General features: G+C 40.1%; 1 protein-coding gene across 50 annotated transcripts in view; it reads right to left on the reverse strand.

Annotated features, from left to right (window-relative positions):
* The window catches only part of LOC122884291 (neurexin-1a), a 252116-nt gene that overhangs the window by 5546 nt on the left and 233459 nt on the right, over nucleotides 1–13111 (reverse strand). For 37 of the 50 annotated variants that reach the window (XM_044214026.1, XM_044214039.1, XM_044214027.1 and 34 more), the window contains one exon: nucleotides 11530–11617. In XM_044214026.1, the coding sequence (XP_044069961.1) occupies nucleotides 11530–11617 (88 nt within the window). The remainder of the gene's footprint in view (nucleotides 1–11529; nucleotides 11618–13111) is intronic. The other 13 variants (XM_044214029.1, XM_044214020.1, XM_044214061.1 and 10 more) reach the window with 1 other exon arrangement.

Consider the following 13111-nt stretch of genomic DNA (forward strand, 5'->3'; position numbering starts at 1 on the left):
TGATCTGTGAAGGACAGGCAGAATTAATAAGATGATACAGCACATCCCATCCTACACACTATTTTTTTTTTTTTGCAATTTCTCAATGTCGAACAAGCACAAAATAAACGCAAGACAGTTCTTTGGGATTTTTCGGTGAAGGTGTACCTGTCCGTCAGATTACAGTAAATATAACCAGCGACTGCAATTCCAATTTAAAGTGCCATGCCAATGGGTTTGCATGTTTTTTCCGATTTACTACAAATCACATATACATACGTGGTATATATGCTATACATCACAGTTAACCATTCTGCAAACCATGCTAATTTGTTTTAGATTTTTGGATGAATTTTTCCAGACATCCATTGGCTTCCATTGATTTCTTTGCAATATTATAATATTTGCAGACTCTTTGAGTGAATCTATCACAGTGAACATCAATACTACTTTGAATTTTGTCAATGTTACATTATCGCTGCTTGGAAATGCAGTATGGTAAGTCTGCACTGTTTTAAACTCTGCAAAGATAATGCCTCCTTGACAGAGAACAATGCAGACTTGATGTTTACTGTGATGGAAGACAACTCCAGTTTCAAGAGTCTGCAATTTGATTTTACACAGCATGCATTTGAACATGTTCAACAAAAAGTTAAGTATGCATTATTTGTAGTTAAGGAGCTAAAACTAACCAACAAACAATTTGCAAACATTACACATGCTCCCTCTTTGGACTATATTTCATATCTATTTCGCAACAATTGTTACTATTGTTATTACCCAGTGTTACCCAGTGTTTACACAATAATGAACTTTAAATGTTAGATTACACTGAGCGCATGCTACACTTTTGGGGATCATTTCCACCAGTGAATAGGGAAGTGATTGCACATCAGCATGCCACTTCATATTCTGAATGCTGTCCAAGTTATAATACAGTGCTCTTATGTCTCTGATAGCTCTCTTCACTGTTTCTCTCTTTTGTGCCTCACTTGGTGTTGATGGCTTTACAGACAGAAGTACTTTTTTGATTGCATTCATTTCTCTTCTTGAGTGACAGCTTAATCTTCAGACAAACACGGCTTTGAATGGTGTAATATTAGATAATGACCGACACAGATGGCACATGTGTCTATTTTAGGTAGATCTTGTTCATGCCAGACTAAAGGGCATGAAAAAGTGTAAACTGTAAAGGGCAAAAGGTCTCTAGGCTGACTGCTAGGAGAGGAGAGGCTGCTGCCGTTCATTGACATGTTTTCCACCATGGTTAGACTGATCAGCGGCCCAAGTATGCTTCCAATGCCAGCAGACATTCAAGGACAAGCAGAGAGTACCACTGGGGGATTGAGTGTGACTGAGCGTTGCAACAGATTAGCTCTGCTTGTGACAAGCCCACTTATCCTTGGAGACAGGTGTGAAGAATGCTCTCGCCTTGTGGGCAAAAGCCACTGGTTGACACGGCTCTTCCCCAGCAAGCCATTGTGCGGGCATTAATGGTGAGTTACCTTCATATTTGCTATCTATCCTTTGTTCGGGGTCAAAAAGTTGAACGTGTAGATAACGTAACAGGTTGACGGAGGAGAGAGCTCTCGATGTGGCACTCGAGGGTTGTATATGAGACCTCCGCTGAGTCCTACAGCAAGGTGACAGAGTCGGAAGAGTTCAGGAGGCAGGCGGCCTCAGTCTGCTATATCAGGAGTGAGTCATGTGGTAACAGTACCGTGGTGTGCTGTTCTCCCTTCTGTGATCTAACACCTCCAGCTCTGGGCTTTGTTATTTCCTCTTGCCTGGATCTGTTGATTGGCTCCCTACAGGCTGTGTTCACACAGAGACTTTGTCATTGGGAAACCCTCAGTCAACTGACCACAATTTTTCTTTCATTACTGGAAAAGGAAAAAAGTAAAATAAGTAGGCTATGTGATCCAGTCATTCAATTTTACATTTACACAGAAAGATCTTAGCCAAAATTCTAATCTTTTCCTGCAAAATCCAATTCAATATCTTAAAGAAAGCTGAGTGGTGACCACTACTGAAAGGATTAACACTGCATTTAGCACAGTGCTGACACAGCCATGTTTTGTCCAAAAAAGATAAGCATTCATTACAGCTCATTAGCTTGCATTTAGTCTCAGCAGTATCTCTCAAACAGCCACCTGATGGCATGCAGGGATCTTTCCTAGTCCCTAAGATGAACTGATACACCTGATGATGTGGCTCATTTGTTACTCATGAGTCTGGCTGTGCACCCTGCCCTGCTTTCCCTCAAGTTGGGTTCAGTCAATGTGGCAGACATAAGGCCTTCGAGAAAGCCTCATAAGACCTCAGTCAAAATGCTTCTGCCTGTCTGTTCATTAGCACTCCATCACCTCAGAATGAAGGCACATAAACTGAGAAAGAAATAGCGCCTGAAACAAGTCTTTAAAATAATGGCTGCTCTTATACGCTCTACTCGAGCGTACCCAAGGGTAAAATTAGACATGGGGAAAATGACCTTAATGTGGCGCCTAGCTTCATGGCAGCATAGCGGGGGTGTACTTAGATAGAGGTAAACTCAGGGGGGTTAACTTTTGAAGGATTGCAGTTGTGTAAAAGCTGCCAGAATAACTTTTTCCTCTCCGTCTCATCCCAGAGCGAGACTTAAATTACAGTATCACATCCAGACAATCATAAAGTCCTTGCTGTTTTATTCACAAGGACAACAGTTTGTTTCAGTCATTTAGTCACAAATCATTTGCTTTCACCATGCCTTTTGCTGAGATTTCTCTAGAAGAAATGCACAAGGAAAACCGTAAACAAAGAAGCGTAGATGATCTTATGTACGACCCTGATCCATAAACGTTTGTCAAGAAAGTTAATAGCCTGGCCAGGAATTGCATACATGAACACAGATTGGTTTGGCTTCAATGTTCTGGTTACTGCATTGTTTATTTGACAGCATCTTTTCTCCTAATTCTACCTGGATTCTTCAGCATGGATACATGCGCTCTCCTCTCTGAGATATTAGTGTTCATGCAATGGAACTTGTCATTTAAAAGCCTGTGAAATGCCTGATGTGATTCCCCTTCTTTTTGCCTAACTTCTTTTCGCCACATGCTCTCAAGGAGAGGAATGGGATCAGAGATTCCACACTGTCAGGCAGAATTTGAATAAATGGTCCTCTTCAAAGACTATTTTTCCTCATTTGTCTCCAGCGAGAGGGTTCATTTGTTTGGTAATTTGTAACAGGGTGAGCAGGTTGAAGGGGGCCACGGATGCAGGAAAACACAGATAGTGGAGCCGGGGGAGGGGTTACTTCAGGTGCGTGTAAGGCTTGTTGAGAGGTAATGGAGCAACCAGGACTACTTAGGATGTATTGAACAGGCATGGGCTTGACCTTTCATTAAGTGGTAGTGATAATGGGTCGAAGGAGTTTTGTAGAGTACACATGGATGATGCTTTTTCATAAATGGATGCACCATGGCAAAGTTATTTTTAGTAAGAAGGTCATGAAAAGAGATTTTGTGTGAACTCTGCAACCTGCAGCAGTTGATAAACATGAGCAGTGCATTGTGCATCTTTGAGAGCTTAAGGAGGTGTGGCTGTGAGATGCCTTCACAGCGACCCAGGCTTAGTTGGCATGCTCAGTGACATATTGCTGTTATTCAGCTAGATTAATGTTATACCATCTTCTTACTTCACATATCCAACCATAATCACAAGCTGTCAGAGCCGTCATATAGTTGGGGATCATTCTGCAGACAGGTCACTGTATTAACTGCAACAGAGCCAAAACACTTATTAAATCCCTCTTCCCTCTTTAATTATCTGAGTGTCCTCGAGAAGTGATGCAAGCCATCCTGTACTTGTGACATGCTGGCAATGTGCCTGATGACAGCATGCATGTGTGAGTCTGAAGTGGCTCTGCTCATGCCGATGGTGGATGATGAACAGAGAGCTGAGTGAGCATGAAATGAGGTCCAAGTGAGAATTATTAAAAGGTGTTTGAATTAGCCCAGTAGCAGGTATGGTGCAGTTTAAGCCTTTACCCAGAGGGGTTCCACTAAAAGAGGCGAGATGAAAGAAGAGGGCTAAGCTTACTCGGCTTGAACGCTACAAATCTGGAGTTCATCTCTTCTAGATTCTTAAAGAGTCAGGTTACATGTTCTTAGGGTCTATATTTGTGGGATTTGTTGGGTCTCTGTAAATAATATTATAAAGAGTACGGTCTAGACCTGCTCTATAGGAAAAGCGCAATGAGATAACTTCTGTTATGAATTGGCACTATATAAATAAAAATAAATTGAAAAATTGAAAAAAATATATACAGTGGGCCTATAGCTACACAGGAGCTTTCCATTGTGTTCACAAGATTGCACAAAAGCTGAATAGTCTCCTGCTGTGAGTAGATAATCAGATCTAAACTACAGACTCACACTGGGTTATTTAAACATTTTGACACAAACTGTTCTGTGAACTGTGCCTATGAAGTGTGAAGGCACTCTATTTGTTAGTAATTCCAATATCTCTGCATATGAAATCCAAAAAAAAAAATATATTTTTAATCAAACTAGTGGCCCAAAGAATAGTGATCACAAATGTTTTTTATGCTCATACTTGGAAAGAAATATAACCTATTAAGAGTTTGGTTTTAGCACATATAGCAACCACACAGAAGTATTTCCTTCTGTACAAGCTGTTGTTTTTCTTTTACTGGAGACTATTTCATGTCTTCAAAGCAACATAATGGCCAACATTATATGACAAATATTCTATTTTTCTGGCTCAGAAAAAGCAGTAAGTGCACAGATCAGAGGTCTTTCATATTGTTGCTAGAAGAAGTCAATAAACAAAAATGCAGCATTTTAGTGCGTCTTTTAGAAAGCCTTTTACTGATTGGTCAGCCGTGAATTGTTGGGTAATATTTCGAAGCCCCAGCTTACTTATACAATTACCATAACTGACCTTTGGCTGAGCTTTTTTTATTTTCTTGGGAAAGCAAAGTCTTTCATGCCCTACTTAGACTTATAAACAGACACATTGTGTTAGCATCAATGTCAGCACACCCAAAAGATGTGTGGTAGAAAAATAAAAATAATTGAAAATATAAATATGGTGAGATCAGTAAAGAGAAAGCCTGACAGTGAGTGTGAAATCCTGTTTTCTCTCAGAACACACTTCATTTAAAATAGAATGTAGAAAGAAGACTTGGACGGCATAATCCTCCCTGAAAGAGTGCAGAAAAACAAAAATGGGAAAATTCCATAAGATTGTCTGCATAAATTGGCAAAGTATGCAATAATAACAGCAATGTGTTTTGTAAAAGAGCATGCATGATGCTTGAAGGTCATCAGTGTTGTTTGATGGGTATGAGCTCTGATCACATTCAGTGGGCATCCAGTCTTCAGAAGGGTTTTTCATTTGTTAAACCATCTCTGCTAGCGGCAATCTGTTGGCATGCAAGGTGCATGCCACTGTGTTCAGCAAAGGAAGGAATGAACACAGACAGAGCTCCAGCTGGGTATGATTGAATAACCTATTAAATGTGGGCAGTGACCTCTTAAGCCAGCACAGTGCTCTTAATGTTTCATTAATCTCACAGCTACTTTTAAAACAATAATTTACTCTATTTTTCCCCCCTCCTGGCTGGGTGCATTCCAGTCATTGCCATCGGGTTAAAGAGAGTATTCATTTGCTGTTTGATTTATTGGTTTACTCTATGTATTGTTTCCCCACCCATAAATTAAATCTATTAAAACAAATGTCAAACACATTAGCAGCTGCTAATGTCACTGCAGAATGCTTGGGGATAGAAAAAAGATGAGAGAGCACAGAGAGAGGAAGAAACTAGATATGATTAACCTTAACCTGCCTATGGGCAATCCACAGTGAAAGGCTACTGGAGCTGAGAATAAAAGCACGGAGAAATTATTTGTGAAATGTAGAAAGGTGCGCACACCAAAACTCTCACTGAGGCTGCTGGTGTGTACTTGCATTTGACAAGGAGCCCATTTCTTCCATTCAAATCACGTTTCACACGACTGCATGTTATATAATTAATGATGGTGGAATGGTGGAAAAGGTAAAGGTGTAAACATATCAAAGGTAAACATCTGACTGATGCACCGAATGTTATGTTAGAATATATCACTCTGTGCACTGTGTGCTAAGAAAAAACATGAGGCTGGGATCAGAGAATTTTGAGTTTAGAGGAGAAACATTGTGTATTCTGAAATCAAGAGTAAGAAAAACTTCCTTATGCTTTCCTTCATCATTTTTTTCAGCATGTTGCATAGTGGGATTTGTTCTCCAGTAACAATTAAAGGAGTATCATTTTAACATGGTACACTGAGTATTCCTTTTAAAAAATGTATTACATTGAACAACTATAAACTATAACATCAGTTAGAATAAAACTTTTGAACATTTGCTATCATATCCTGGCCACTTCACTGCCCATTTTCAACAGTATATCAACCTATAAAACATTATTATCTCATTTATATTTTGAGCATTTAGTCAACATTCTTACCCATAAATACTTAAAGGAATAGTTTGATATTTTGGGAAATATGCTTACTTTCTGGCAGAGAGTTAGATGAAAACATTGATACCACTCTTGTATCTATATGTTACATATGAAACTACAACCGGCAGCCGGTAAGCTTAGATGAGCCCAAAGACTGGAAACAGCTAGCTAGCCAGCTAAAATGGAGAATTGTTGTTTTTACACATTTTTGTACAGATTGACCAAAAAAGATATAACGTGTTAATTAGTGAGCTTTCGAGGTGCCGATAGGTGGTTTTTGTAACCGTTGGACAGAGCCAGGCTAGCAGTTTCCCCCTGTTACCAGTCTTTACGCTAAGGTAAGCTAACTGGCTGCTCACGGTAGCTTCATATTTAATATAATTTGTCTTCTGATTAAAACGGAACAGTTGAAACAAGTTGTAGGAAGCCTCCAGAATGTAATTGGTTGCTATGGTGGTTGCTATGTGGTGAAAGCAGCGGTCAAACGAAGGTTGAGGCACAGCCCTGCTCCAACAAATACAAACAAAAAGTTCATATTTTTACTCATCACATTTGGAAAATTATTTTAGACGAACAATTTTGCCACACAGGGTTTACAAAGCCCAACATTGTCAGTCTCTGACTGCATTAATCTAATTGAGGGACTAAAAGAGAGCTTTGCTCGGTTTAGAGACAATTCAGAATGTGATTTTGAACATGTGATGAAGCTAAGAGAAGAAAGAACTGATGCAGAAAAATTAAATCACAAACTGGGACATCACAGCTTCACGTTAAATAATGGTGTGCTGTGTATTAGCCGTATAGGCCTACTGTTAATAGGCAACATTGTTTATTTTAAATTAGTCAATAATTTTTCCGCACAGAAGCAAAATTTCAATCAGATTGCATTGTATGTGGTTGATTTAATAGAAATAGACGGGTATGTTGTTCAAACAATACTCAGCTGGGTGTTTTCATCGGTTGATTTCCTTTTACTGCTGATTTGTGTAATATAACAGCTGCTTGCGCATTTGCTGTTATTCTTGAGCTGATCATGGTACTGAAGCAACAATAGCAGCAATGAATGCACAAGAGATACGTTACATGTGCGATTTTTGTCTGAAGTATGCTATGTCATGCAGTATATTAAAACCTTCTCTGCTGTTTGGGTTTATGTTTAGTTGCCACTTTGTGCAATAAAATGGTAAATTAACAGTGCTGTGCAACTGTTTTCTGGGAAAAGATGGCCCACCCACTTTTGTACTGGCTCACCCAAAATACAATTTCTGCCTATGCCAATGGTACAGACATGAGAAAGAATTCTCATATGACTCTCGAACAGAAAGCGAATAAGCAAACTACCCACAATTTTGAACTATTCCTTTAACAGAATGCAACAATATTAATATGCTTAATATTCAAGTGGAATTCTAGGTAAATGATACAGTAAGTAGTACAAGTAATACGCTTGGACCCAAGGCTCAGTGCTCTGACAATATTACTGTGAAAGAAATGATCATATGTCAAAAGATATATGGCAAATAAACACATTACTTATTTTGAATTAAAATTCTATATTTGTTTTTCAACTTTAGTTTTTTATTCCAACCAAAGAGTGTTATAAGTCAATTAGATTTGGTGACTAGAAATGCACTAATTTGAACAAATATGGAGGACTAGCAGCAAAAGCAGGAACGCTCAGAGGAGAAAAACCAAATGATGAGGGACAAAGACAGTTGCAGGATGTAACCTTGGATATGGTTCACCGTGCAGCAGCTGCCCTCCATCAACGGCCTGCATGACGCCAACGAAATGAAGCAGATAGGTAAGACACATCCGTTCCATCTGACCCCATGCAGCTCGGCAACAACCTGTTCCATTAACTTTCACCATAATATCTGAGGTTGGTGCTTTAAAAAACAGCACCAGCCGCCATCTCGACTGTTCACCAGGCTATTTTCACACAACCGAGCCCACGTCTATATTTTCTCCAGATGATTGACCAACACTTCATCCTGGCCTTTAAATGAACAATTTATTTTTTTTGCAGAAAATGCAGGACTCTTTTAAGCTAAATGTCACGATTTATACAGTATTTCTATAACATCAGAATTGCCCTTAAAGGCACGTTAGGTCATTATGCAGACCATTTGCACACCATTTGTTACTTTTCTGTCTAAGAAGGTGAGGTGAAGTCACATGGAAGCTAAAGCCCATGGTACATTTTATTTTGTTTAACAATTTTCACAATAGGCATTACAAAGATAGGTGGATTAATGTGTGCCTCTAATCGTAGTCTCACTGATATTCAGCTGTCAGAACCCTGCTGCTGAGTGTATGCACACTCCCCGAACCAGCCTCCTATTACAGATCAGATGTGTTGCAGCATCATGGGCCTTTGTGTTCCTCACTGGTTTCCTGAACCAGGGGGGAGGATTCAATTTGCTGCAGTATGATCTAATCTGAGTCCTGCTGGGTGATAAGCTCTGATGGTACTGCTAACTTTCCATGGTTACCAGAGGTAAGAGAAATAAAGCATGGCAATAAGTAAGTTTACCCATTTGATGTCACTCAACGGCTGATAGGGACTGCTGTGGGACAAAACTCCAGTGATATACAGGATGATCTAGAGGTGAGCTTGGGCCAGAGATAGCTCACATAATAGTCTGTTTCAAAGCTCACCTCTTGGGATCACTTATGCACCAACATTATCCTACTGTATACATGCGCTGTGAAGCCACAAGGTTGAGAGAAAGAGATATATCAAAAGCGTGTCCAACTGCCCTCTGCTTTTGAGCTGCCAGACAGAACAGACTGTCAAGGTGTTGCATGAAAAATAATATATTATTGGTGTCATTAAAAGGAGTTGGCTGAACAGTAATATGAGAAAGTAGTCCTGTATCAGCGACAGTGGATCCAGTTCTTTATCTACGGCAACACTGTCTGAGATGTGGTGAGTGCTTGGCAGAGTGTGTGAATCGTTCTGAATGTAGATATTAATCAGGATACGGTGTTAGACAGCTGCCACCCTGGGAGCCCGCAGCTCTGGTGTCAAATCCCCTTCAGTGATCACAGAAGGAGAGGGATACTCTGCTCTGGGAGTGTGCGTCCCAGAGCATCACACAGTTCGCGACTGATGTTTTGGCAGATGCCCTTGTCAAAAAATATCATAATGCAAGCTGCTAGTGTAAATCTGTTCGCAGACCAATCTCCTGTGTATGGTATTTGACAGAGGTAGCAGATGTACATTGGAAGTACCTATTGTGATGCTGCCCAATGGGAATATCACTCTAATGTGCAGAATGAGAGTTAGAGGAAGAGAGTAACTGTGGCAAAAGCTAATCTTGCATGTGGAAGGCCAGAGGAACAGGAAGAAAGACAGACTAGAAAGTTGATAGTCTTTGCTGTGGGGCCGACATTAATTTAGTGGAAGTTTTATGACCACATACTGATCGATAGCACATCTAGATGGAGTGGGGGGCATTGCGTCTGGACTTAATTGTTCTCTGTGCTTCTCATCACTTCAGAATGCAATTGAAAATCCTTCTATTCATAGGCCGGAGCTAGGGTTAGACTTAATTGCCTTCCATGTGTGGCAAGGTAAGAGATTAAAAGTTTGGCGGCATTAGGGAACAAACAGATTTATAATCCCAATTTGTCAAAGTAAAGGTGATAAAAACAGAGGAATTTTCAAACACTTTTGGAAGAAAAAGAAGTGCTTCTTTTGGTTTTAAATTGATCAGGGCTCTTGAACACACAGTTACAACTATATACCAAAACATGTTTGTTTGTTTTATGAAGAGAAACACCTGCTATTTGCCACAATCGTAAACTCCATGGGATATTATGTGCAACTATCGTGACCACGAGTACATGAGAAACAACAGGATAAGCTCCTACTGCTTGCTGTAGAATTTAATTAACAACAGTGGGGCTCTCTACATACTTGTGTAAAAATCAGCCTTCACACACTCCTCTCTGGGTTTACCCTCCTTGATATCATGTGTTGGAGTCATGTGGGTCTGATAATTACATCTGTGCGTTGTAACCTTTTGCCCCCTGATTGGACAATTTGACTTCCTCTGATTGGATGGTCAGTGAACAATGTGCTGATTGGCTAGTTAGCTCAGGTGTAAAAACAGGGTCAAAATTTGTGCTTGTAACTTGTAGCTTGTAACTTCAGTGTCACATACACATAATAGGAAATTTGTGTGCCCATCACTCAGACTTTGTGAAACCTCACAGTTGAAAATATTCTTGCACAAAGTTTAATTACACATACACAAAATATTTCTACAGCTACAAAAGTTTTTACAGATTCACAAACTTGAATTTGTGAGAATCTTTCACATTCTCACATTCAGACACGTGCATGCAATTTTTTTTCACATGCACACAAACGGTGATATACAACTACAGGCTGTGAAGTTATTTGTGAACATCATTTCACAAGATCAAAAATATTAATGACCCTTATTGCTGTTGCTCATATGTAGCAGATAGATGTGAGAGTGGTGTCAATCTTATCTCTCAACTCTCAACAAGAAAGCAAATAAGCATGTTTCCCAAAATGTTGAACTATTGCTTTAAGCTATTGTAGTTTAAAAGTTAGCCTAGCTGACCTTCCAAGTTCAGATTATCCATTGCAGCCCGAGGGGATCCAGGCAAGCTAGTTCGCTAAGCTGCTTACATTAAAAGACTTTGCATACTATAGTCATAAATGAATGTAAATAAAAAGTCAGTGCCTTTTATTAGCTTTACTGCCTTTATATTTTACGTTCCTGTATATTGAAATAGAAGAACCAGTAAAACTATACTCTGTGGCCGAATGGAAGCTTCCCAGACAGACCTAATGGACAGCCTCCAGCTTGCTGTCTCATGCAGTCGGTGGTAGCCAGAAGAAGAGCAACTCTGCCTCTGAGAGATGTTCAAGCTATATCTAAAACTTCAATGTGCTCATTTAAAGACTGTGTGTTAGCCTAGAGTGTCTTGGTGGGGGTGGACTATGACACACAGAGACACACTGACACACCCAGAGAGAAGTAGAATAAAAAGAGATGACTAACCTAACCCACCTGAGCTCGGCTCACAGGGATCAATGTCCTCATCATCGCTCGGACACTCGGCTGATGCCACCAGCAAGTCGTCTGTTGTCTGAAAAGAGAGAGGCACACAGTAGAGTGGTGAGGGCATGAAATACTTAGCTGCATCAATGGTGTAAGATGGCTCCCACTCAGAACTACCAGCAGTGGTGTTTCCAGAGGGTTAGGTTAAGGAGAGAGGGGCAGATGAGACATGAATCCAGACAGCTACACTGTTTGGCTGCTGGATTTATCTGTCAACACGGTCACACGCTGCCTGGCACTGTAGCAGCTGCTACACTGCTTTCCAGGCAACACTATCCTCACAGAAATGAGATCTGATTATTGAGGAACAGTGGAGGCTAAAGTTCACAGCACAATTGTCAACTTGCATGCTCAATTTGTGCGACGGTGTGTGGCTTTGCATAGCCCTTCAAGGGATTGTTAAGAGCCATCACAAACCACCTCTGACATTTAGAGGACAACCAGCCATGAAAGCTAAAAAAAGAGATTGGAAAACAAAGGGCAGTGACTTATTACTTTCAACGTAATTCAGAATCTCTTTTACAGAATATGCATCCAAAATAAACCACAACCATAACATATATACTGGAGGTGCTTCATTATTCTTCTGCCACATCTACTCTAATACCAAATTCATTTTAGACTGTTTTCAGTGCACTTCCTCACCTGCCAAACACGATACATTTTACCCTCTTGAAAAATGGGAAAGGGCAAACAAAAGACCAGAAAAAAGTACACTGTAAAACATTATACTGCAATGTTCTTTGCAGGCTTCAGGCCATTTGATCAGCTCTGCGTTAAAGGTCATTTCATTTAAGCATGGCAGCCTCTTCAGGGCCGGGTTAGAGTTTCGGTTGCAGAGCGCTGCTAAGCAGAATAACCTGCTGCTATATATTTAGCCTCGGATCTCTACTTATCCTTTTTGTACTAATATTTTTAAATCCTCAAATGCATGTCTGACAATATTTATTGCACTTCAATGTTTCATACTCTGGGGTATGCATGTGTATGGCAGCCACAAAATAAAAAAAACAACAAGGGGTAAGAAATGCATTAGGTCTCAAAAATGAAGATGGACTTGGGGTTTTATTCAATTTATGCTATGATTTCACTGATGTTTGACTGTGCATCAAAATATATCTGCAAGTTGGATTAGTATTGACTCATCTTAAGGAAATTAAAGGTGATGTCATTTTGCTTGACATCCATTTGGCTGCATATAATGTGATTTTATTGTGACTCTAACATCATTTCTACATTCTGAACACGGACCAACATCATCTTTACATAATAGACCTGGAAATGATAGATCAAACCCATTAAGGGAGTTGTGGTGGAGGGCTGTTTTTGGTGCATCTGTGCTGGGTGAGGCCCGGGGAAGCCGTCCAAATGTAAATTTAATTTGCTGTGCATGAGGCTGATATACAGTGTCGGCCATCCAGATGGCAAAACCGCCGCATCCTGGAGTGCCACATCCATCACCTCAGCCTTGTGATTTGTTTTTCCTGGCGGGAGATCTTGACACTCTGCACTCACTAGCAGA

This window comes from Siniperca chuatsi, linkage group LG11 (genome assembly GCF_020085105.1).
Source record: "Siniperca chuatsi isolate FFG_IHB_CAS linkage group LG11, ASM2008510v1, whole genome shotgun sequence".
In the NCBI taxonomy this organism is placed as follows: Eukaryota; Metazoa; Chordata; class Actinopteri; order Centrarchiformes; family Sinipercidae; genus Siniperca; species Siniperca chuatsi.